We start from the raw sequence: 25,515 nt of genomic DNA on the forward strand, positions 1-25,515 counted from the left end.
TCATCCAGATGCCAGACCGCAATCGCCGAAAAATCGGCTCGTTAAGAGAGACTAAGGGGCGTTGGTTTGCATCTAAATAGTCCCATCTACCATGCCATAAAAATGTGAACCGCCTAGCTTATACCTCATCTACGTATACCAGCGTTACACAGCATCTGTTTTTCAGGATCGAGCTCCGCAGAGGCGGATGTTGCCGATGGACATCGGCTACAGAAGGGGAGAGTCAAGAGGGGAAATAATTCTCAACGATTATGCCGGAGAGTTGTTTTCGATGCGACGCTGTCGTCCTCGGATGTATAATTCGCAAGGTTCTGGACGAGAATTCCTCGATGACGGTGATGGTGGCCGTAAGAGTTACACCTTCCCTTGTCGGTTAACCGCCGGCATGGTCAGGATACCTGGTACAGGTATAGGAGCAGGCTAAACTTATCAGAACTGGTTTCACCAGTTATACGTATGTACGCCGGTAACCGACGATCACCCCCGCAAATATCTATTCCTGCATGCACGGTCCACATAAGCCGCGAAACCAGTCCGAGGGCCGGGGAAGAAAGAGGGAGGGAGAGACACAGAGAGAGAGAGAGAGAGAGGAAGACCCTGGAAGGACGATAAGAGATAACCTCGGCTCTTCGAGCGCTTTGCATCTTCGGAATATCTACCGTCTGCAGGTTGTCAGGTATGTAGTGAGATTAAGGGGGGAGTATACGGCTTGGATAGATGTATTTTTTATTTCTTAAAGGAAACGAAAACACTTGAGGCAATCTGAATTTCAGGGCCTTATTCTTTGCAGTTTTGAGAAGATTTTTGAATTTTTCTTATTCAAATTAATAACAAAACGGCGGCACGGCGCGTATAAGTAGGGTACTGACGTTACTGGCGAAATTGTAACAGATAGAAAAAACTTTTTTAGTAAAAACACTTTTACGGATTCGAGATTTTAGCTCAGATGTTAGAATAAAAAAAAATTTGTCAAAATTTCAAATCAGTCGGATTAAAATTGACCGAAGACTCTGCGCTACCGGATTGAAAACGTGGTCGTTCGCTACTTATACGCGCCATGCCGGCGTTTTGTTATCAATTTAAATGAAAAAATTCTAAAATACTTTTGAAACTGTAAATAATAAAGCCCCAAGACTCAAATAGCTCCGAGTGTTTTCATCTTAAAAACAAACTCCTAAAAATAGGTATGACTTTAGACCGTTCAAGCTTAATTGGTCACATACTGACATGAACTTTTCTGCTCCGGGCGAGAAGAAACGTTAGTTGAAACACCTGCCCGCGTTGTTTTCGACCATCGCACGCATCATCCGTCAGGTAAGAGCGACTCCCGATTATCTAGAAGTTGACTCGACACTCCTCGAGGAGCTCGGTGCACTTGATCGCTGTCACTGCCTCGTTTAGCCGGTATTTAACTCCCTGAACAAGGTATCACCGCGGATTGAGCAATTGAATAGCAATTGGACGATGAGCGAGTTTCAAGCATTCCTCAAATGCCGCATTTATTCGACGAGCGTGTTGAATGGACGCGCGGTGTTGCGCTTACAATTAGTGCAGGGAATGCTGTAAATTCCTCTCCTCCTCAACCTCTTCGTTCCAGTCCTGGGGTCAAAGTCAGCCGATTCAAAATTTTCCCACAACAAACCGAAGCTGCGTCACAGCCGATAAGCGACAAACGTGCCGCGGTTAGAGTGTTAAGTCTATAGACCTATAACGGTCCGTATTTACAACCTTGCGCGACAACTGCGGGATAGATAATACATGTATTTATTGATTGCGAAGCGGAATGTCGTTATTGGTGAAGGGTGGTGCAGGACCGTTTCAAAGCTGGTTATCACCTGGTTACAGGTGTAACCGCGGCCGTCGTGACCTGCAAATCACGCTACGTTACAAATTGAACAAAGTCAAGTACCTAATCTGTTCAAAATTTTCTGCTTATTCATTTACACTAATCGATAATAAGAACGTATATTATGTATATGTATTTTTTTTTTTTAATAACATTTACCACTTATTAGGTACGCTTACCGATAATTCCAATCACGCGACAACTCGGGGATCGCATATCACGCTCGACGATCGCTAGTCGATCCATCAAAAATAACTTATGATTCGGATTACAAGGAAATTCGCGGGCGATTCGTTACCGGCGAACGGAGAATAACTTTTCACGGGGCCCAAGCCGAGAATATGGAATATCGCGTATCGGCGTGTATCCAGCATATATCGGGAGACGCGAGGTTGGGCCGCCTCGAGCCATGTAACAACCTACATTTCATTTAGCGAGCGCCCGACTCGGTGCACGCGGGGCGGCCTTGCTGCGGCCTGAATACCTCGAGAGCTAGTCCGCATCGCCGTCGACCCTTTCTACTGCGGCCGCTCTGTGATTCCAGTACTTAAGCCCGATTCACCGCAACGCGAAATTCCGCGCACCGCGCGTCTCCCTCCCTCCCTCTCCGCGACTTCGCACTCACGCCGATGAAGAAATTACCGTAATTTACGACTCTATCAATCACGACTTCCTCTTCTCGCGTCATTCTTCGTATCGGTGCGTTTAACGCTCTTTCGGCGGTGAACCGCCGCGAAACGTGCGCGAATCGATGTTCCTTGAACACCGAGTCGCGGAATAACGTGGTGTTAATTTGCGTCTCGACTCCTTGAATCGCGTGATAACGATTTTCTTCGATTTCCGTACTACCAAATCTGCGTACACGCGTGTATGTAATAAGTTGCCGATAATCATTGACCCGACGTCGGAGCTCGGGAGATGATTTTACGAGGCGAACGATTCGCTAATCGTTTTTCCCAACTTGTCAAAATGGACTCGGATTATATAAGGTCCCTAGAATTACAACACCGGCGATTTCGTGTTTTTTTAACCGAGATAACGATCGTCGGTTGGACATTGCGCGATAATCCGCATCGTAGGTACACGACCGACCTATAATGCCTGCCTAATATATGCATGCACGTGAAATGGGAATTGAAATGTGACTTGCACGCGCGTAACCTGATGCAACGAATCGCTTCCAGGGCGACGCGGGTTTGTTTCAGCCGTTTCAGGGCCTCGATAGAAAACTCATTTGTATCGTTGTCTCGCGCTCCGATCGCCGATGTAAAACACGCGTATATATTATTGCGTTTTTCCGAGCACCGCGTCCTCGTCAATTGCGTCTGTAAGATACGCGCCTAGAGCCTCGCTTGAATAGCGGCAACTATCGCGCACGTGCCGAGGGTTTCAGCGTAGTAGTTATACGTTACACGGGACGGGTGTGTGTGTGCAGGGCGAGGGCGAACGCGTTTGTAACAACTTTGGAAAGCTGAGAAGATGCTTGTAATTACGGGGCTCGCGACGAGCCGTAGCTCGTAAATTTCAACATAATTATAACCGATTTTCAGTTATACCGGCTGATTACCAATTACGCTCCGACCGACCGACCAACCCCCGAGCCCTGCCCCTCCCTCCCTTCCATCTCGGCCTTCGCTCCCCCGCCATTTCCACGTAGATGCTATTCTTCACCCTGTATAAAAGCCTACAACGCAACCCTTATCCTCATCCTTACGTTTCGATTGAACGTCTCGAGATGCGACTGCGGACGTATAATGATTAACGACTAATCCGTACCCTTCCTTGTACGTATCCTGTATCGTACGGTATGGCGGGTGTTGGTAGTCATTGTTATTATTATTAAAATTATTATTATTGTTGTTGTTTTTATTACGCGTATAAATGACTCTCTGGCAAGTGAATGAAAGTGAAATTCGTTCCGAAAGTGGAGCCCGGGAAAGGTGAACGTATCGTATACCCCTGTTACGTATAGTATTATACAGCCGTGAGATGCGTATCTCGCGTGACATAATTGGCTCGTCGAAAATTGACCGCGAGCACGTCATAGAAAACGAAATCTTTTAAGAAAAATCGGTCATTCGTTATTACACCGAGTCAGGCGGCGATCGCTGATCGTAGGAGGACTCGCGGTGAAATCGCGTGCGGGGGTAATAAATCGACGATGCGAACTCGCCTCCCGCGTTTACGGTAACGCCATCCGTGCTCGATAAGCGTGCGGTAAAGTCTGCGGGAGGAGACGCCGCGGTGTTTACGCGTGCCCGCGAGAAGCGTCCGTGGTTGTGTTGGTCGTTGGTTCTTGGTTCGCGGAGAGGGCGACGACCCTGAATTCCGCGTCTTGATCACCGCCGTCGGGGACCATCTCGTCGATCGCCTTGCGATGTCCCGGTACCGCGTGCTGGAAGTTCTCCACCTCGAGTGCCGACCAATGTATCCCTGATCGTCTGTAGCAGGCTGCGATAACCGGTAATAAATTGTCATCTATCCGGTTACGAAAACAAGCCTTATAGCCTGTACCTAAACGTACGCAGGTTGAACCGTAGGTAGACGGCTTAAGGTCTGCGGCGATAATTATTCCGCCACACAGGCACAGGCCGCAGTGTAATCGTTTGTACAAGATAAGCAACACCTTATTTATGTTAAACAGCTAGATTTTACTCGCGCGCGCGTTGCGGTTCGTGTGTGTGTGTGTGTGATTTTTTCTTTCTTTTTTTTTTCCTTTTTTTCTCCTTCCTTCCTTTATTTCTTTTTTACTTTCGTTGACTCACATTTGTTTCTCTATTTTTAGAAAATTCCATACCCACACAACGTATTAGACTGAAACTCGCAGCATGGTTGACCAGATCGTGCTGCAATAACTATTGTAAAGGTGTATATAACGCGGTTGGTTGGCCGTTGTAACGACTAGTTGACTAACGCACGTTGAGCAAATCCGCTCTGCTCAGTCATTTTGACCATTACCGATTCACACCGCCCGAATCCGTCGGTCGTTGAATTCTCTTCTCATGCTTGGATCATATCCCGCGTTCCTCCCTTGGTGAAAATTTTTACTGCTCCGAATATTTTCAGAAATTGGAACATTTCGCATTAGTTCATCAAAAATTACAAATGTGCATAATTGTAGTAGCTTGTAGATTTTTTACTAACAAGTAAAAAAAAAAAAAAATACGAGTTCTTATGAGAAACTATGCATATTTACAATTTTCGTACGAAAACAATTTTCTGTTTTTACGAGATACGAGATTGTACGAAATGACCAAGTTTCGTTAAAAAATTTGTAGAAAATCGTCGAAATCATTTTCACCAAGGTCTTTGTACATGTGCAGATTACACGCGGGCATGCATCGATCGGCGTACCTGATGTACACATGCGGATATCCACGTACGAGTATACAGAGATATGTATAAGACGAAGTATTTGCCGTAGAGATATTTCGCAACAATGTGCGGCCGCCGCCGCCGCCGCCACCTGCACCCATTTCGACACTATACGTCGCAATTCGCTCTTGCCCGCATAAGTGTATAAAGAAGTGTGCGTGTGTGTGTGTGTGTGTGTGTAGCCCGCCTCCGGAGTCGGTGTGTATCGGGCAACGCTTGTCTTACTTTCGCCAATTAAATTTGTGCAGTTGTTTTAACGGTAAGAAAAGAGAAGGAACGCATGCCTGTGTATTATAGTATATAACACATATCTCGAATTCTCAATCAGCATCGATGCGTGCGCAATTGCAAACGCAAGCGCGAATACGAACGGATATTATGTATATCATGCAGCACACATGTGTATATCTGTAATAAATACATATAGGGCGTAATGTAAAATTTCTGAATTGCTGCATTTCAGCCGAGCGCTTCGTTGTGTTATTTATGATGACGACGCAACGCTGGAGGGCGCATCCTTGATTTTTATCTGTGGATATGATACAACATGTAACATATATCGCGCAGGGATGGATTGAGACTAATCGCCGCCCTAGGCTTGCGAGCAAAAGCCGACCTTTTTACGCGGATGTAGTTAGGTGAAACTCTCATTTTTCAAAAAACTCTGTTAAATGCATTTCCAATCGTGCGCATATGTGTACTTCCGTGCTCTCACTCCATTTTCAGAATTTGATGTTTGTGCCCAGGTGCCGTTCAAGTATTAGCTAAACACGGGTAGGCCATTCGAAGAAACATTATCAAATGTTATCCTGTTGTATTAGGCGTTTCAGGCAAGCTTTAGCTAACATAGAAAATTCGAAGTGCGTGCGCAAAGGCAACACACAGCGTGCTTGAGAATAATAAAAATTTGTTTTAAAACGAGGTGTTAATAACGCATTAATTGCTCAGTAATAGTATCTTAGCAAATATAAGGTTCACTGCATGCATTTAAGAAGATAGACAATATACGATGTATTTAATACTCGATGAATAATAAATTCACGTTTTACTAAACATGTCAGAGTGTATTGACAATTAATAATAATTAACATCCAATAAAGTAGAGATGAATTGATCAAGATGTGACTATAAATGGCACTTGAGCCATTTCCAGGTAATAAATCGATCAGCTAATGAAGTTTTGAAGAAGCGTTATGTAACGTTAAAAAACAGTAGTGGGCAAAACAAGCAAACGTTACCAATCGTTGTCGCTCGGGGTGGGATGCAAAAGTTTGCAAGAAATTAGCTAATACCTACTTGAATAGCCCCCTAATTACGAGGTGACAGCGGAGAGACGAGACGAACAGACGCGGCATTTATTCTTCGCGTCTCGGACCTCGAAGGAAACTGGGACAGCGATCGTTCTATCGATATTCGGCTTCTTGGTAGCCTTGGCGAGAGACATTTGAAGTTTGTTTTCATTCCTCCTTGTTACGGTTTATTCTCTTTTTCTTTCACAATTTGTATACAGCGACTTATCCGCACTCTACGTGTTCGACAGGCCGACAGGGTGACGGAATAAAAATGCAGACGATGACCGTGGTCCGCGTCAAGTACTTTCTCGGTACGTGACAATCCATATTTCAATTCATGTAATTCCTTTTCCTTTTCAAACTTGCAGGGAAGAACGGGAACGACGATCCGCAGGAGCTCCAAGCTGATTCTTCGAACGGTACCAGAGAAGTATTGGTGAACATCGACTGTCCGATCGGACTAATTATGGACTATGTACGAAAAACAGCTCGCCTCGAAGAAGGTGTGCGAAGCGTCCTTCGGCGAAGCCAATCGCAGCTGTCTAATTTCCTGCCTTTTTTCTTACCCCAAGTAATATATTGTGATAATAAAACAGGGGAAATCGATCTCTGCGAAGAAGATACGCGTCAAATGAAGAACGTCACTAATTATCCTTGCTGGGCTAGAGGGACGGATATTTTGGTACCCGGGACTGTGTACTTCATCGTCAAGGTCGAAAGTACGTACGTTTACCTAAATAACCGGTTATACCGATCCTTTGCATAGCGTATGCGGTTAATTCTGTATACCTATATGATTACAAATTTCGACATAGTTTCATGGCTTTTTTTTTCTTTCCAATCGTGTTTCTTGCTTCAAGGAGACACCGAGGGACGGATCTCACGGGTTCTTCCTGTAATCAACGCCGTTGGCAATAAGGCAAGCAAAATTGCCGCCGATATAATGTCAAAGATACAACAACCGCCTGCAGGAAAGCAACGGACGTCATCTGTCGCGGGTAAATCATCGCTGCAGGACAAGAACGCTGGTAAAAGTGTACATCCGGAAAGACGATCGAGGGTCAGCAAACCGGCTTCGAGAGACAGAGTTGCTTAATTTTTATTATTTTTCGAAGTGCGATGTCTCGAAACTTTTTTTTTATAATCTCGCAAAATTATTGTCAGCCAGGCGTGCAGGAGGTATGACAACTTTTTTATATTGCAAAGAAAAAAACGTCGGCTGTCCAGCAAGATTAAAGAGACGCTTTTATTCAATATACAATACAAGTATAATCGCTATAGGATTATATTAAATTATCACAACTACAAAAGATCGTCTTTAATCTCGTCGGTCTTGCTTCTATCGATGTGTCGCAAATGATAGAATTTTCCGTGCCTCCCGATACCCTCGCGAAATTTCTTAGCACCGACGGCGCCTTCTTCCAATAACAGATGCGACGAGTGATCCTTCTCGTACTGCAACGCCTCCTCGAAGCTCCGCGAAGAGAATGAGGCGTTGTGAGCGGAGGCTCGATCGGCGAGCATGGTACGCTGGGGGAACTTGAGCAGACACTGGGCCAGGTTGAAGGCCTGTCCTAGGGCTGGGGGAAGCAAAGAAGAATGAGTGGAGAGGCACTCCCGGCTGGCCTGTCTCGTTATTCTTATAATCACAATCAGTTTCTTTTCTCTTTCGTCTTACACGTGCCGCACGCCACGAGCCTGTTCGCCAATCCCCACGAGAAGGCTTCAGCGGCGGTGATTCCTCGGCCCGTCAGGATCATGTCCATCGCTCTCGAGTGGCCGATCAGAGCCGGTAGACGGACGGTACCACCGCCGAGGATCGGAACGCCGAATCTCCGATTGTGAAAACCGATCACTGCGGACTCCTCGACCACCCTTAAATCGCAGAGAAGAGCCAACTCGAGACCGGCTCCGATCGTGTAACCGCTGAGGGCAGCAACCATCGGTTTTTTCGTCAGAGTCATTCGGTTCGCCTGAAAATTAGACCGGTACTGAAAACGGGGGTGGAAACCTGGCATTTTCCTCCTCTTCTCCTCCGATTTTTGGAGTGAGCTTTAGAAAGGAGTACTGGGGTAAAAAGCATGACGGAATTCCTGCCGTACCAGAGGCCCGAACTGTGGCAAAGTGTCTTCCGACTCTCCGTCGTATTCGGATATTTCCTTGAGGTCATAGCCGGTGCAAAAATTTCCCCCAATACCGTGGATAACGGCGACAAGGGCGGATTCGTCTTGCTCAAATTCTTCGATAGCGTCCGAAAGATTTTGCGCCGCTATTCGGTTGAGGCTGTTCTTTTTCTCCGGACAATTTATACCGATCTTTGTTATCTCGCCCATTCGCTCAACGAGTATGTCTTTATTCTCTGTAAGAAATATATTCATCCGTGATGAAAGTATGACGTATGAAAATCGTTTTCCATCAAACGAAACGTGACATTGGAAATGGAATTGATTCAGGTATTTTACTCGCCTTTAGTCGGCTCGCATAATTCTACGGCCGCGGCTGGTTTTGAGGTTAGAGATTTTTTTAAATGACGCCTGATCTCCCTGCTCAGCGACGGAATCAAACGTCTCGCGGAAAACATTTTTCTCCGTGTTATTTTCCTAACACAATTCAGCTAATCGATTAATACTTTGATCCTTTAAGGATTTAAGCACATTTAATTTTCTCCCGACGTAACGTCCACGGATCAACAACTCGCACATGCGTGTATCTGATGGCGGTTGGTCAATGAAACCAACCAAATTGGCGTCGCCACTTGCTTGATGTTGGTATTTGATCAGGAATCCCTAACGGGATGCAGGCGATATCTCTAATCATTCTCCCAATTTTTAAAACATAGTCGAACACGCAGGGGACTGCGGCATTTCTACGCAAGTAAAATATTCAGTTACTCGTTAAGGTATGAAAGTAAAACTAAAATTACATGATGTAAATTCTTTATTTTTACTACGTCGCGAACTTCACAAATTTTTCGCATAATCTCGAACAGGATCAGGTCGTATTGGTGATTTGCGAATGAGAATGTTCTTTGTATACCTATGCCTTTTGGACCGTATTTTTTTTTTTTTCTTTTTTTTTTGCACACCACTTTTTCCGTCTGCGAGTTCACCGTCGTCGATTTATGTTTTTGTTACGAAAGTAGTTCTTCGATTTTCACGTCTAGAATTTTGTGTTTCGTAAGGAAAAAAATAATGGCATAACATTGATCGACCTTTTGAGAAATGGGTCAAGTTAAACTTGCTCAATTGTCGTTCACAATGGTGTGCCATTCGCATATTCCCCCCCCCCCCCCCCTTCAATTAATTTGTTAATTGTTTAATCACGGATTAATAGTAACAAATTATGAAATTTGACCCTAGGTACTACTCGACTGAACCGTTAACCGTATTTTTTCCTTTAAGTATTTAACACGTGTTACTAATTTATCCTGTGGATTAAATTCTGTATAAGGTACAAGCACTACTTTGTATCCCTTAGCTTGTAGTAGTCGGATGATCAGCGAATATAAACCCACACACTCTTGGACCCCTCGGCAAAAGTCGTTGTAATAAAGGCTAATCACCGCAAGTCTAAAACAGCAATTTTCAAAATTTTCACAAATAGATTTCAAAGATATAATAAGCGAACGTCATATTCATTTGTATATAGGTACCCCATTCCTTAACAAACTTTACACACTTACCTCGTAGCATTACTGTGTTTCGCCGCTTGACCAATCGGTAGTGGATTGCATTTATCGTCCACATAGCATTCCGCATCTGCGGAATGATAAATCATAAAGAAAAGTTATGAGCTAATTATATCAACTTATCAATGATTCCAATTAATTATAGCTCACCTATAATAAAGCCCATTCCGGTGTTCTCATTGATTTTCAGACAAGTTGATGAAGCGAATAGATTGGAAAGGGTATCGTGCACGGAGGTAACATAGAGCTGTTTTTCTTTGGGTCTATTGATGAATGTCTCATCCGAATTGAGGTCTTCGTTTAAAAATGGCCCTAAATCACATAATCAGATCTCTCGATAAACGAAATACATTTATTAAATATATTTTCAATTATTTTAGAATGATGGCCCATAGTCAACTGCAAACTTACCCGTATAATTTGGGATTAGTAATTTGGCTGCAGCATTAACGTTGAGCAGCTTCACCTTCCTTGGCACCGTCAGACATTGTAAGTCTGTGAAATTTAACCAGAATCGTGATAAGGATCAATGGTATTCACGACCCAGTTTCACTTCAATTCAGAAATATATTTTGAGATACCTGTCAATTTTTGGATAAAAACTGAGTTCAAGGTGCAAGCAACTTGGACAGGATCTGCTATTCCTAGAATTACAGTTGCCCAGACAACATCAAGCCATATTTCCGAAGCGGATACATCAGTCTCCTTCAATGGCTTTATGAATGCCTAGACCATTCAGTAATAAAAATTGAAAAAGCTTCGCAGACAAGAAAAGAGAGGAAAACCAATTCTAAGTAAGTTTGGTACCTTATGCAATTCTGTCATGTTGAAAGGTATGTGTTGAACAGTGGCTAAAGTTAACAACAGGGATGTGATGTACTGTGGCTTCAGTGATCGTGGCTCTGCCAAGATCCATTCGCATAACGCATCCAACAGTTCGGTATTTTTATATCGGAGAAAGCCCAAGGATGTTACGACTGAGCCTATTACAGCGGTACCATTATTCTCAGGAATACGTATGATTAATTCTGAGCTAACTTTCTCCATCAGTACCTACACATTTTTCCCAATATTTGTACATGCCAGAAAAGTGTTGATCTTTGATATTTTGTCTTAAGTAATGATAAGCAGAAAAAAATATTTCGTTTTCATACCTCATCTGGAAAGTTCAGCACAGCCAATGAAAATAGAATGTCAGCACATTCTTTTACATTCATTTTCTCAGTGCTGCGAGAGATATGGTACGACAAAGATCTCAATATGGGTAGGGATCTTCTCCGCTTGTGAGCCAAGGTGGTAAGTACCTAAGAACAGAATGTATTAGGAAAAGAAAACAACTTTGCATGTTTACCGAATTAGGGCTGACCTGGGTCATCTGAGCGAGAGATAGGGTAGAAATGAGTTTTGCTGCCTCATCATCTCCCGCAAGGCTGAGCACAGTTTTTAAATCACCATGTTCGTGGGGTTTGGATGTTGTCGATTGTTCAGCCTGTCCTGCAAGCTGTTTGCAAAGCGACAAGAACCTCGGATCTTTCTCAAAGTCTGCCGGAGTGATTGTCTTTGCATTAATCCACTCGGAGAGAATAGACATAATGTTGAGACCATCTCTTTGAGATATTTTCTCATTTCCTGCTATGCTTAATAACTTGTCGATGGTATTAGCCTCAGAAATATCTTTTCTAATGGAGGATTTTGAAGACCTATCGGCCACTGTTTTCGTGTCATTCAGTATTGCGGCAAATGCCGCTTCGACTAGTTTGTTTTCGGACTTTAGTTTCGGTTTACTCTGCTTTGTACTGGTTTGCTGTTGGACTGGTTTCTTGGGCTGCTGAATTTCAAGAGACAGTAAATGACAAGTGATCAAGAAGGATTAGGAACACTTGTGCAGTAGGCGATAATAGAAATAAATGTAATAAAATTAGGAAAAGACAGCTGAAGGCAAGTTAAGCAGGGAATAAAAACTAAGCTACCAGTTTGTGTATTACTTTGTCAATGGATAGCAAACCTTGTCAACAATAGAAGCAATGTCAGGAACAGGGGCTGCGGAACTGCTGAGTGTTAACAACTGCTGCGAATTAATCCTCCATATCGTACGAGGGGCGAACCTAGTTACCACGTTACACATGGTTCCGCCAAATTGTAGCATTGCCATTAATCTGGAAAATGAATAATTCTTTATGTAATATGCCATAGCATATAAGCAGAAGGACTAGCCCTACTCTGTTCCCAATAACACGTGACATAACACTAAGAGTAACAGGTGATGTTATAAATGACACTCACTCTATATTTACAGGTTAAATGTGTGACGATTATTTCACAGATCATACGTATTTATAAATTATATTATTATCAATTTATGATTTCATATTGAGGTTATGCGGCTGCTGCACATTCGCTCTGCAGTCTGTATTTAAAAGGAACCGTAGATACGAAACTCTGACAGCATATCAAAGAATACATTGACGGGTTGGCGCAATGCGAACCTAGTGGAGTAACGATCAACCAACAGTCAAATAGAGATCATGTCAGCTAGCTCGCTGTTCAATTATTCGCACACCCGGACCCTTTTGGTGTTTCTTAGTAGTCTATGGTAGTTCCATTGAGTTCCTTGAAGTCTGGATATCGCCCTGATTTCGGATTCTTGTGTGCCTTTACGTTCCTCTCGCTGCGGAGTTTAGTTGAATTTTTGCCCTTCTAAATGACGAGTGAATAATTGTTACAACGAGTTGCGAATAGAGCTACGGAAAGAATGCCGGCTCAAGAAATAGTAACTCCCCAACCAGCGGAAGTCGAGGATGCCGCGCCGTCCTCGCAGCCGATCGTCGGCATCATATACCCTCCCCCGGAGGTTAGGAGTATCCTTTATCGAAACTGAATTTTCGAGCAACGTTTTTTCATTTTTTCACTCATCACCCGCTCTTCTAAATTTGCTTAAAATGTGTAAGAACTTTGTAACTGATCGTAACGCGCACCTTTCAGGTGGAGGATAGTAATCAATCGAACCGCTTTTGAAAGAGCCAGTGGGTAAACGAGAGCGAATCGTAAGTCGATGTTGTAAAAATAACAAATCATCACGGAAATATCTTTCAGGTATCAATTTCCTTACACAGCTGATCAGATATCGTTGATAAGACGGCTAGTTTTGTTGCTAGAAATGGCCCAGAGTTTGAGTCGAGGATCCGTCAAAACGAGCTTGGCAACCCAAAGTTCAATTTCCTCAACTTTGGCGATCCGTATCATGCTTATTATCAGCACAAAGTTAAGGAATTCAAGGAGGGAAAGGCACAGGAGCCTGTCATCGGTCTGGGCGTTGGTAAAGGTGTGAATCTCACAGCCCACCAGAAACAACAAGAAATTTTGAAGCAAGTCGAACAGCCGTTCGTACCCAAGGATCCGCCAGTTGATTTTGAATTCATTGCTGATCCCCCGTCTATTTCCGCTCTAGATTTGTAGGCTTACTTTTATTTTACTCTTACTGAATTTATTTTGTATTGCATCCGGTCCATTTTAAACTGTCAATTATTTTACAGAGACATTGTCAAACTGACAGCTCAGTTTGTAGCTCGTAATGGGCGCCAATTTTTGACCAATCTAATGAATCGTGAGCAGAGGAATTTTCAATTTGACTTTTTGCGTCCTCAGCACTCTCTCTTTCAATATTTCACTAAGCTGCTTGAACAGTATACAAAGGTAAGCCCGGTTCGAATACAGAAATGCATATAGAATAGAAATTGGTATTTCATTTATTTGTGCAACAGGTGCTGATTCCTCCGAAAGATTTACTTCCTCGGCTGCGAGATGAAGCCGCGAACATGGACAAGATATTAGAACAAGTGAAATATCGCGCAGAGTGGCTCAAGTATCAGGAGGCACAGAGGCGCAAAGAGGAAGAGGAATTAGAGCGTGAAAGAGTTGCTTATGCTCAAATTGATTGGCATGATTTTGTTGTCGTTGAAACGGTTGACTACCAACAGTTTGAAGTTGGGAATTTCCCCGCTCCCACAACTCCGGACGAGGTTGGAGCTCGTGTTTTGATGCAGGTGCGTGGATTTTCAGTCGTAAACTGTTCAAATGCTATTCAACTTCACACGACACGATTGAATAAGTTTTTAATTTAGTATCACCGGATTAGGACATGTTCTGAGTGAGTTTTTCTTTCAGGAACGCATTGAGGATGGAGAGGAGGTGGAAATGCAGATTGAAAGTGACGGGGATGAAGAGCTCCACTCTCGCGAGGGTGAGAAAGACAGAGCAAAAGATAACAACCAGGTGAATGTCAAGAAATACTGTGAATTAAAAAATTCTGTCCATGCATGAGAATTTTATGTGAATTTCGCAATTATTTTTGTGCTTATCATTATATTATTAGGAGATAATCGCTAATATCGCATGTCAGCAGTATCAGACATTGTAACACCAGTTTTTCCAGGTCCAAGATATGGAGGAAGATTCCAGTGATGACGACGACGTTTCGCCTCCTGGAGATTCAAACAGAGGCAAAGACCAGAGACACCGCGATACCATGCAACCACCGCCGCTACCTCCAACCCCGGGCAATGTCGTCGTCAAGAAGGGGTACGATCCGAAACAACATGGTAAGCTGATGAAGTGTCTCGAGTTTAGGTTATTCGTCGACAACATCGTACACCGCCATCTAATCCAACGAATTAATATCTAGCTTCCGTGAAGAATACTCGCCCCACTGCGCCAGATGAGTATTTGATATCTCCTATAACTGGGGAGAGAATCCCAGCAAGCAAAGTGCAAGAACACATGCGAATTGGTCTGCTGGATCCTCGCTGGGTGGAGCAGCGTGATAAGCACCTGGACAAACTGGCCCAAGAGACCGTATTCGCTCCTGGTACGGCGATAGAAGCAAGTTTGAAGCAGCTGGCCGAGCGGCGTACGGATATTTTCGGTGTGGGAGATGAGGAGACAGCTATTGGTAAGAAGATCGGTGAAGAGGACAAGAAGAAAGACGACAAGGTTACGTGGGACGGTCACACGTCGAGCGTTGAGGCCGCTACGCGCGCCGCTCGCGCTAATATTACACTTGAAGAGCAAATACATCAAATCCATAAGGTTAAAGGCCTTCTGCCTGATGAGGAAAAGGAGAAAATCGGGCCTAAACCCGCCACTCGAGCTGCTGAACTCTCCCACATGGCGGCTGCGGCTTCCAAGCCTCAGGCGACCCTGAAAGCTCCTCCAAAGCCACCCGCGCCCAAACCCGTACCGGTTCCTGCTCAACCACCACCCCCTTCGATTGGAATGTCGACGATGGGTATTCCGCAACCCATAATGCCTCAACCACCTATGATGATGATGGCACCCATGCCGCCGATTCGGCCGCCCCCCTTAATGAGTAAGTTTCACTTCGTCTTTCTGCAGTAATAAAATTTTTTCATCACGTAAGGTTTCATTGTGTTTTCTAATATTGCAGCACCAGCAATGTCGCCGTTCATGCCAACGCCACCCCCGATGCAGCCGCCGTTACCAAGTGGGGTAAGATTTACTTTAATTTACTAAAATTTCACGCACAGCAGCCGTAAAATCGTTATTCTTTTTGTGATATTCCCGACTTTGTTTCGTTACGTATCTACTTGTCCGTTCAAAAAATTGTAGATTGGTATAAAGCATCCTGGCGAGCCAATGGAAGAAGAACCGCAAGCAAAGAAATTGCGTACCGAAGATTCCTTGATACCGGAGCAACAGTTCTTGGCTAGAAATAAGGTAAGTGTTATTAATTGTTTTGCTTTCTCGTTTCGCAGGATTATTCAAGCAACAATCCCACGTTCAAGCTATAATTTTTAACAATGTAATCCGCTGTTCAGGGTCCGGTGCAAGTCAATATCGCCGTTCCTATGATGACCGAGAAAGCTGAGTGGAAGTTGAACGGACAAACTCTGAACATCACGCTGCAATTGAGCGATACCATTGCTACAATGAAGGCAAGCATTCACGAACAGACTGGAATGCCGCCTGGGAAACAAAAGCTTCAATACGAGGTGATTATTGCGATTTATCATACATATATCGGAAACCACTTGTCCTTATTCATTTGTGCGCATTTTGAAATCGTGCTTTAACATTCTTTTTCCAGGGAATGTTCTTCAAGGACAACAACACTCTCGGTTACTATAATTTAGCCTCGGGTAACGTGATAAACCTTTTACCAAAGGAGCGCGGTGGCAGGAAGAAGTAAAAGTTTTTCAGGTAATTACGGCAATTGATTATAAAAATGTCAGTCAATCGACCTACCCTAAGAGAATTTTTAATTTCACTTATACGCTGGATATGCAACAAACTTAAAACTACGTATATTAGTGACTTCTTTTCTTTCTAAGGAAAAGGTAAACCGATTAAATTATCCAACCTCTTATCGAATAAATAATCATCATGGGAATAATATTTTATTAAAACTTGTACTTTACATGGAATTTAGGCACATGGGTGTAAGTTAAATAATTTTTTTTCTCCTCATTCTTCAACAACTTAGAGCGAAATTTCTGAATTTTCTCCTGATTGTATCTTAGCCAGGTAGTCTTTTTGTGCCTTCAAGTACTCAAATTTGCCTAAACAAAGCATAGCTGTTACAAGTTTGCAGTCGGATTACTTGATGAAACTTTTGTCGTTATTTCGCCTACTTACTTCACCATAAATTATATAATATGCCTATTGTATATTATAGTGGAAATGGAATGCGCTAAGTTAAATTATATTATGCAGCGATATTATTGCCATTCGAGTAGATGAAAATTATCCTCGAGTAAATTATATTATTATCCATACATAAAATATCACCTGGATGCCGTTCAAATGTAATTTCACTAACCATTGACTATAAAGAGATATCGATTAATTAAATTGGAATAAACTTTTAAACAAGCAGTAGACCAAAAGCATTTCCAGAATGCTTAGGAGCCTAAAATTTCTATTGTCATTCATCGAATTAAAATTAAATAAAAGTCTTCTAATTAACTAGCCCTATCGTCAGTGCAGTAGAAAACTAATCAGAGGTACTTGTATTGTCGATAAAAGGGCGGAATGTTAAACAGCAGAAGTCCATAAAAATTTCTCGGTATTTCGTTTGGGTTTAGTCTATTCCTTCTTCAGCAGATCGGCGACGATTTTTCTATACCGAACGATCATCGGCTTGTATATCTGAAAATGATTGCAAAACAGCGTTACTAAATACTCAAATTTTCCGTGTAAGATTATTTGCACAAGTAATATTATTTACAACTTTGCGTCACTTACAGACTCCGCGTCTTTGTACGGCTGACACAATAGCCGAGGTTCGGGTAACGATGCTGTTATTTCCAGAAAAGTTTTTTCTCCACGCAGCAATCCGTGCTTCGCCTGATAAGCCCCTCCCAACATCGCCGAATTAGCTAATTCCTAAAATTGTATTAATTTAGTAATTTCGAATTATTATACCGCAGTTTCGAATGAGACATCGACTCACCGAGACGTAAACAGGGGAATTGAAAACGTCGGCGAGAACTTGGAGTATCGCTTTGTTGTTAGAAGCTCCCCCAGTCGCTATAATGCGGGTGTTTGGGCCTGGAAAGAACGTGGGATAAAATCGAATGCGTGGAGCATAGAGACGTCGAAAGTTTATTCTGGGAAGGAAAATTTAAGTATAACTCGGATGGCTAACCGATCGTGAAGCCAAAGTCTTCGGCGTGGGCTCTTCGCGCGATAAATTGACCCTCTATGACCGCCCGGACTTCGACTTCCTTTGAACTGTATCGGCTGATTTCGTCGTTGGCTTTGTTGTATCTGTGATCTCCGTTAAGGAACGGAATTATCTCCTGAGCGTCGTAGTAAAGTCCGATATTACCGAAATTTCCTCGGGGCGTGCTCTCCAATAATTCGTTAAAAATTTGCCAGGATCCACCGGCCGCGCTGTCTCTGATTCTCTCGCGAGTCAGAGAGCCATTTTTAAAGCTAAAAACATTGCACGCTCTGAATTTTTCTTGTTCAAAATCTTATTAATCTCTTCTCTTACCTTTCTAGGAAAGTATCTTACCAAAGCAAAGCCATGTAAGCCCCGTCCTCTAGCGGGTTGCAGAAGATGTGCCCCTCCGTCGCGGTTTTCACCTTTTCAAGCCATAAAAAGAGAGTATCGCTAGTGCCCAAACTACAAGCCACATCTCCGTCCTTGAGTCTCATTCCTGCGAACATAGTTGAAATTTGATACTACGCTGCGTAGAGGCTAAATCGAGGACCCGTTACCCACCAATCAGAGAGCCCGGATTGTCCCCAGTGAATGCTATCACTCGGCATTTTTCATCGAACCCAAATCGCTCAACGAGATACTTCGAAACCGGACCCAAATTCGTGTAAGATGGCACGGGACTTCCGAGCCTCTCTCTCAGTCCCGGAGCGCAAGCCTGTGAGGATGAGAAACTGCGTGACGGAGGGAATTTCAGAGAGAATAGGTATGAGAATTGTTCTCAATTTTCCGTAAAACGCGGACAAAGAATTCAGCAATTGTCGGAAAAACTGGAAAAGAGTCAGGGAACCGTACTTTTTTTATATATCGTTTTCAAACTTCAGCCATGCTTCGTAAATTCAGTTAAGCTAACTTTCGAAAATGGTATATCGTTCAATTTCTAATTATTCGTGTGAAGGGAAGCAATACTATGCGCATTTTAAATCCAAATTTGTATATTCAATGTGTGCACAACTTCTGGAACTTTTGGTCGTAAAAGCTGCCCAATATTACCCAAGTTTCGTGGGAAAACGTCAGGGATTTCTGAATTTTTTGACGGGATAAGACAGGGAGTTAGTTTCATTTGATCAAAATTTTCGCCACCCTGTCCCGGTCTTTTTTGTATATCTACGAACCTCTAGAAGCTGATCACACCAGTCCTTAGTTCGGATATCCAGAAGGTTAGTTCCTGACCCGTCGGACAGATCAATTGGGGCGAAATCCCCGAGGAATAAAGTAGCCGCGAAGCTGCTGACGAGAGATATCCTCTGGAAATGAATTTCGCAAGTAAATATGTGACCATCATTTACGTTCTCTTGGTTACGGTACAAAGTATTGAATCAAGTCCAGAAATCAGTTGACTTTAATTCATTTCAATTAAAAATTTGAATTTTTACGAGCAAATAATACGATTTGAAAATTTCAATAATTAGGTCACACCTAGTGTTGTACCTCGGTGCTGGCATAAGCGTCCGGCTTGTAATGGGCTATTTTGGCTATTTGCGCACCGGAAAACCTTTCGTAAGCTCTGGATCCTGTTATTTCTGCCAGTTTCTGGAAAACGGAGATAGTCGAAGCGTTAGTCATTCTTCTTATTTACATAGGTAAGACATTCACGTAGCAGGATACGTAAATACACATAGACGTATACCCATGCGCTCTCTAGCCATACGTGCTATCAGTCACGTCGCAACGTATGCCATGATAAAGAGTCTCAGGAGCCATACCGCAGCACGGCGGCAAATATTAGAGGAAGTAGTTTAGCTCGTTAGCTCGTTTCGCATCATGTGTACAACACGGTCACACACGCATTGGTGCACTATATGTATGGTATATTGTGTACGCATACTTGTGTACGCACCGAGTCACCACGGAATGAAATCTTAATTTGAGTAAGGATTAGTCTGATGTATTACTTGCGGACCGCCCACCGCCTCCTCGAGGATACGACATTGCTCCGACGTGCTAGAGTCCATCCAAACCGGCGACAGACCGACCGAAAAAAACGTCGCCAGTTGCTCGTGCAAAAACTTGTCCGGATCCAAATTTTTCAACTGATTGCCGCTTCCTTTTCCCCAGTAAACCGTACCGTGTTGCTGTTTTCGTTTTTCACGCCAAGGGAGAAAAAATGCTATTAATCATTAATTGATATTAGGATCCGACATATCGGAGGATACGTCGTCTCATTGAGACCTAGATTTTTGTATCTCCGTGTCGGCAGTAACGTAAAGTTTCTCACCTGCGTGCTACCGGAAATCGCGGCGACTTTTGCAAAGTCGACACCGCAGACCCGCAATTTGTCGAGAATCATGTCCAGGGCTTTTACCCACATCAGTGTGGGAGCCACCCTGAGCAAGGGATCGCTTTTGTTCTGAACAACTCCTCCGTAGGTTCTGAAAATAGTCAGTTTTACAAAGAATATATTTCAGATAATCAAGCCACCGATCCTCGGCTGTTATTTATTGAACAATATGGGTACAAGGGTCGCACGGTAAGTGGGCATATTGTTATACTCTTTATTTTCCCCCCGCTTATCTCAAATTACTCATTACCTAAACTCCGGTAAATCATTGTCGAACTGCACGCTAGTCTCGTGAAGAACCTTCAGGTTCTCGTCCACCACAACAGCTTTCAACTGAAAGAAAATGAAATGAAGATTAAATCTTGGGGAGATTTTTTTTAAACTTAATTTTCGTTTCATTCCCTTTTATATCGCAAGAATTCCGTCATCCCCGATCGATGGGTAACTAAAAGTGCTAATCATCTCATATGCAGTATACAAATACAGCCTTTTGTACTTCTGTTTCAAGTGGCGATGGCCGCTGAGTTAAAAATAATCGATTAACCGATCGTTTCGTATTGTTTTGAAACGTCGCATAATAAACAAAATTACGTAAATTTCGGTACGTAGTCTTGATAGTGAAAAAGATTTCTTGATAATTGATAGTTTCATTCAAAATATTTTCCAATATCATTTACCTCTCACTTGTTACATCAATTAGGTACTTAGCAAGTAAGACAATGACAATAATTGATACTTTAATCTTGTAAATTGATACTGATATTCTTAGCTTCAAGATATCAGGAAATTGTCGAGAAAAGAGACAGTGCCTAACGTGCACCTTTTTAAATTCGCGGTGATCTCACTGCCTGTACATCCTACGTATACGCACGTATACATGTATACATGTATCGCGTAATTCGTCACCGCTGCTTATGAAATCCGAGTATCTGCATAATCGTACATGTTCTCCGTGCATCGTCGAGTCTCAGAGCCTCGATAAGTAGCTACGAAATCAAGGAGTGAAGAAGACTGAACCGAGGTAGAAACCGCGTCCCCAGGTGGAACCATTTTAAAAAAAACCGCGCGCACAGGTGTCGCGTTCGATTTCGACAGGCAGCGCCGCCGTTTACCTGTCCTCATCGTCGTTCGCGCGATCACCTGAGGATCGGGTGTAATGCCGAAAAGCGTATTTAACGAGCCGTCAACCGGCGTTTCATTTCATCTCCTCCTCCGTTGATCCGAGGTTGGGGAATCGTCGGTGATAAAACGGATTCCCCCTCCCTCCCTCCCTCCCTCCCTCCCACCCGCCAACCTTCCTTTCATCATAGATTAAACAATCGTGGAGTAACAACAATTACTGATAGTGCGTTCCTGCACATGCGCAACGCGGCCCACGGATCGAGAGGCACGTCCCAGCATGTGACCAGTGGTGTGTTAAAAACCGAGATAAGGATTCCTCGCCGACGAAAAATGCGAGAGAGAGATGGAAAAAGAAACAAAATAAATAAATAAATCATCTACAAAGTACACACACCACAACCTGCCGAGTTCACCGAGATCTGCCCCCTTTATCTGTGAGCGTAATGTGCCGATGATGATGATGATGATGATGATGATGGAACGATGCGGTTCGTGCCTGTATAATATTATACACACTCGTAACAAAATAACAGGTGGGGGAGAGAAGGAGGAGGAACGAAACATGAAAAATGTCGTAGTTTATTTGCACGTATAATAATACCGCGTGTGTGTCGTAAAAATATAATTTATCGTGTTCCCTCTGTGTACGATATACGCTTAAATGATTAAATTGTAATTGTAGTAATGAGTGAATAAGCGGTGAACGTAAAATACTAACGACGGGGCCTTACCTGCTGAGTGCTGAGGTCCAGGCCCAGGTAGGTGGCCTTCGTCTCGGTCTCCACGGCGGTTCCGTCACTCATTTTCGCGGTGAGTCTCTGCCGATCGGAATATATAATATAAATTCGTGTAATATGGAAGGATCGGAAGCCTTGCCGGCGGAGGATGAGAGGTGGGAGGTAGGGGGGCGTGATCTCCGTACTTCCGCTTTCCTCCGCGCGTCGCGCGATGTTTTACTTATGTTCGATGCCTCCGGAGGCGCGTCTCGCTCTGCCGACGTAGAGGAGGCTCTCCTCTCTTCCTCTCTTCGCGGCGCAGGTAGTAGTCTGCAGGTGCGAGAGAGGCGTCGGCGTCGGCGTCGGCTTCGGCGTCCTTCGTTGGCTCTCTTTCTCTTTCTCCTTCTCTCTCCGACACTCTCCGTCGGCGCTGGTTAGACCGTGTCTCGGCAACACCGTCACGGTGAAATTTAACCCACCCGTACGTACGTACGATGCAAGCTGGTAGTAAGTAATTGTAACTTGTAAAAGAACCGCTCGCGCACTGCTGGAGTTTCGGTATCGCGGTCGCGGAGCCGCTGACTTACGCCTTCGTTGTTTCGCGCTCTGCCGCATCCAAAGACGAGAAATTGTCGACGTTCCTTGTTAGTCGGTATCTACGGACGTCGCGCGATTTCGTAACCCTCTCTTTTTCTCCCTGTTTATCCGAAGTTTCTCTATCCTTCGTTATCTCCGACTGCCCTCCGTCTATCCGTCTTCGTCGCTCCCGTCAAACTCCACCTATTAGCGAATAATAAAATTACCCACGCCAATCTTATCTGGACATGTAGGCACACACACACACACACGTTCTCGATTATACGTGCATGGTTAATAGATTATACGTATTGCTCATTATACCACAGCGACATCTACCTTATTAAGTTATTACATCATTCTTGCGATACGTATCGTTCACCGCGCGTATATGAGATATACCGCCTGTCTGTACATCTACTACAAATTTATGTATACACGTGCCGAAAAATCTCCATTCTTCGTCGTATTGCCTGTCTGCTGCGGGTTGTTGTAAAGATATCGTATACCTGCTTTTAGGCGGCTCGCCTCCGACCGTAATTTTTATGACCCAAGTACACCGTGCACGTTTTTGATTTCGACAGGGTGTACGAATCGTCGAATATACGGAAATTACTTTTTTTTCACCGTTGCGATCCGAAGTCCAGCTAACGATCCGATTACGAAAAGTAAAGAGATCGGAAACGCGTGCACCCGCAAAATTGACGTGAACGTAGTTAATCGTAGACTTGTTTTTTATTCTAGCTGTACGATCATTTCCAGTAGTTACAACGTCGTTTACATCCTGCACGACGTTTCGTCAGCCAAACAATATTTATACGGCGATTTCGGGAGTACTATGTACAGATTAGTTGTTATTTCACCCTTGACGTATGTATGAAAAGTAGAAAATTCCACTTGCGAAACATACGTGGTATACTCCCGACAGCTGCATGATGAAGATCGTTAGCGGTTCTTTGAACTGTCGTGAAATACTTTCTATTTTCCGCGTACTGCATCTTATATACATTTTTCATCTCTCTTGCCAATTTTCTTGGAAAAATTATTTTATTTTTCCTTGCCAAATTAATCGCGGCAAAATAAAGACAAAATATCGATGTAAGAAACCGCATGTAATGCACGCAATTATTGTGAGTAAAATTGCATCATCCGGCTTATCGTCGATTGGTTCTTTTTTCTTGCGTCGCTCTGCGATCGAGAAGAAAAGAGAGAGAGAGAGAGAGAAGGAAAAGAAGAGAAAAAGAAATGCAGAATTAACACCGCCCGACCGCGTATCAATTACTGAATTACTCGAATGCCGTTCTGTGTAATAATTATTATCATTATCTTAGCGCAGTTTAAGTCAAACCAGAGAATTTTAATTAAGATAATCGGGCGATCAGGTTGATCGCCGTCGTCGTAACGTAACGTTGGAAATGCGAAGAAGATTTCCGCCGTAGTACCATCATAATATCCGTCCGAGTGTGTCCGTTACACGTGTGCACCTTTGTACATGTACATGCATAAATAATAAGCCGTATATACGCGTCTAGAGAAATCATGCGAAGGCCTGTTTTCAATTCGTATGCTAATTTTGACCGATCAGGCGATATTCGCAACACCGCTCAGACATGACCGCCGCCATTCGGGTGTCTCTTTCTGCGTTGACTCAATTTTTCTCCCATGCCTAGACATGCCCATATGTATTACGTAGAGGTATACAGATACGTGGCGTGCATGGGTGGGTATGTAGGCAGCTGTAAGGTGTCTATGGATCTACGCGTATTCTCGATTTCGTCGCGCTCGTATTTTTACAAAAACGAAACGCAAAACCAAAAGTGAAAATAAAGAAAAGATAAGAAAAAATCCGGCATTTCGTCACTGAAACGCGTAGCGCAGGTATCAAGTAGGTACGACCAGATAAGCGGAGAATGTATGTGTGCACATGTACGCAACGCGCGATGAGTGGGTCGTAAAAATTATTGCCCGAACGGCGTGTAACGGTACGATAATAACGAGATTATAAGGATGTATCGGGGAGAAGAAAAAAGTAATAATCCGCCCTCGAGAGCATTAATAAAATTAAAGGCAACGAGTCTAACACGTTATTTTTATATTCCCACAGCAATAATGATTAGGTTTACAAGAGTCCGTATGCATGGTCGTGCGAATATACTATAGATATGGGTGTGATACGTGCGCGTGTAAAAATTGCACGGGCGATGGAAAATTCGCGATGCGAGAAAAACCGAAATTATCTCCGTACGTAGGTACGTTGGTATTACACGTACGCAGGTGTGAATGTCTCTCAGCGGATTGGCCGACGTCCAGGTCGACGTGGATGAGGAAAACCCACGGCGTAACGCAGGTAAAAATGAACAATGATCGGTTAAAAATTTTCCATACGAACGGTCGCGGTGTAACGAATTTAAATTTGGGTACATAGAACGGAGCGAATCATTTATTCGGTAATTAAAAGAAAGACGAGCAAAAATGCCTTTAAATGTGTATAACAAGGGTGTGGAGGACGGGAAGTTTCGAGTTTTCGCCGCGGACAAATTCGAGGCCGTTAATCCCACGTACTTACATAACTGTTAAAAATTTTTGGTACGGAACAGTGAGTCCACCATACATTCACTTACGAATACGATAAATTTACCACAAAATTTATCAAATTCAAGTTACTCCTTTGTGTTTTATTCCTGTAAATTTAAGAGAAGTACATAGTAATTTACTGGTTTCGTAAATTGAGAACTCTTTTGTACAGCAAGTGTGTAGTAAATTCACAATGATTTTAAACAGTCAGGACTTCCGTGTATCAGGAATATCCCGCGGGATGTTATCCGTATAACCGAGCTTTGCACAGAGAGAGAGAGGGATAGCGAGAGAGATTACATTG

The 25,515-nt window shown here is 43.4% G+C and overlaps 5 protein-coding genes across 10 annotated transcripts in view; 2 read left to right on the forward strand and 3 right to left on the reverse strand.

Annotated features, from left to right (window-relative positions):
- The window catches only part of LOC107217106 (terminal nucleotidyltransferase 5C), a 74,505-nt gene extending 66,682 nt beyond the window's left edge, over window positions 1–7,823 (forward strand). The window contains exons 2-5 of one of the 4 annotated variants that reach the window (XR_006906387.1): window positions 167–676; window positions 1,197–1,314; window positions 6,882–7,232; window positions 7,374–7,823. The gene's annotated coding sequence lies outside the window, so the exon portion shown is untranslated. The remainder of the gene's footprint in view (window positions 1–166; window positions 677–1,196; window positions 1,315–6,881; window positions 7,233–7,373) is intronic. The other 3 variants (XR_006906388.1, XR_006906386.1, XR_006906389.1) reach the window with 3 other exon arrangements.
- Window positions 7,734–9,406, reverse strand: LOC107217110 (probable enoyl-CoA hydratase). The gene is made up of 4 exons (XM_015654485.2): window positions 8,980–9,406; window positions 8,616–8,872; window positions 8,192–8,486; window positions 7,734–8,093 (listed from the first exon to the last, which is right to left on the reverse strand). The coding sequence occupies exons 1-4, from the start codon at window positions 9,092–9,094 to the stop codon at window positions 7,816–7,818; spliced, it is 945 nt and encodes a 314-aa protein (XP_015509971.2). The 5' UTR covers window positions 9,095–9,406; the 3' UTR covers window positions 7,734–7,815.
- Window positions 9,407–9,508: 102 nt separating this feature from the next.
- Window positions 9,509–12,650, reverse strand: LOC107217109 (FAST kinase domain-containing protein 4). Of its 2 annotated transcripts, none has more exons than XM_015654484.2 (10): window positions 12,485–12,650; window positions 12,207–12,357; window positions 11,568–12,026; window positions 11,356–11,505; window positions 11,009–11,254; window positions 10,783–10,927; window positions 10,613–10,696; window positions 10,352–10,513; window positions 10,196–10,271; window positions 9,509–10,082 (listed from the first exon to the last, which is right to left on the reverse strand). In XM_015654484.2, exons 2-10 carry the CDS (start codon window positions 12,351–12,353, stop codon window positions 9,869–9,871), a joined length of 1,683 nt encoding a protein of 560 aa, XP_015509970.1. In that variant the 5' UTR covers window positions 12,354–12,357; window positions 12,485–12,650; the 3' UTR covers window positions 9,509–9,868. The 2 variants fall into 2 exon arrangements, with proteins under 2 accessions (XP_015509970.1, XP_015509969.1); XM_015654483.2 differs by having other exon boundaries at window positions 11,568–12,029.
- Window positions 12,651–12,758: 108 nt separating this feature from the next.
- Window positions 12,759–20,848, forward strand: LOC107217111 (splicing factor 3A subunit 1). Its single transcript, XM_015654486.2, has 12 exons — window positions 12,759–13,059; window positions 13,323–13,653; window positions 13,735–13,894; window positions 13,963–14,244; window positions 14,366–14,473; window positions 14,634–14,799; window positions 14,883–15,566; window positions 15,645–15,706; window positions 15,827–15,934; window positions 16,036–16,209; window positions 16,305–16,417; window positions 18,224–20,848. The coding sequence occupies exons 1-11, from the start codon at window positions 12,954–12,956 to the stop codon at window positions 16,404–16,406; spliced, it is 2,283 nt and encodes a 760-aa protein (XP_015509972.1). The 5' UTR covers window positions 12,759–12,953; the 3' UTR covers window positions 16,407–16,417; window positions 18,224–20,848.
- Window positions 16,584–22,759, reverse strand: LOC107217112 (xylulose kinase). 2 transcript variants are annotated; one of them, XM_046746409.1, is made up of 13 exons: window positions 22,268–22,759; window positions 22,077–22,163; window positions 20,474–20,556; window positions 20,161–20,314; window positions 19,838–20,017; window positions 19,374–19,475; window positions 19,058–19,189; window positions 18,447–18,600; window positions 18,237–18,381; window positions 17,865–18,154; window positions 17,670–17,767; window positions 17,462–17,602; window positions 16,584–17,365 (listed from the first exon to the last, which is right to left on the reverse strand). In XM_046746409.1, the coding sequence occupies exons 2-13, from the start codon at window positions 22,146–22,148 to the stop codon at window positions 17,303–17,305; spliced, it is 1,614 nt and encodes a 537-aa protein (XP_046602365.1). In that variant the 5' UTR covers window positions 22,149–22,163; window positions 22,268–22,759; the 3' UTR covers window positions 16,584–17,302. The 2 variants fall into 2 exon arrangements, with proteins under 2 accessions (XP_046602365.1, XP_015509973.1); XM_015654487.2 differs by having other exon boundaries at window positions 22,077–22,759.
- Window positions 22,760–25,515: the final 2,756 nt, after the last annotated feature.

The sequence above is a fragment of the Neodiprion lecontei genome, chromosome 1, assembly GCF_021901455.1.
Source record: "Neodiprion lecontei isolate iyNeoLeco1 chromosome 1, iyNeoLeco1.1, whole genome shotgun sequence".
In the NCBI taxonomy this organism is placed as follows: domain Eukaryota; kingdom Metazoa; phylum Arthropoda; class Insecta; order Hymenoptera; family Diprionidae; genus Neodiprion; species Neodiprion lecontei.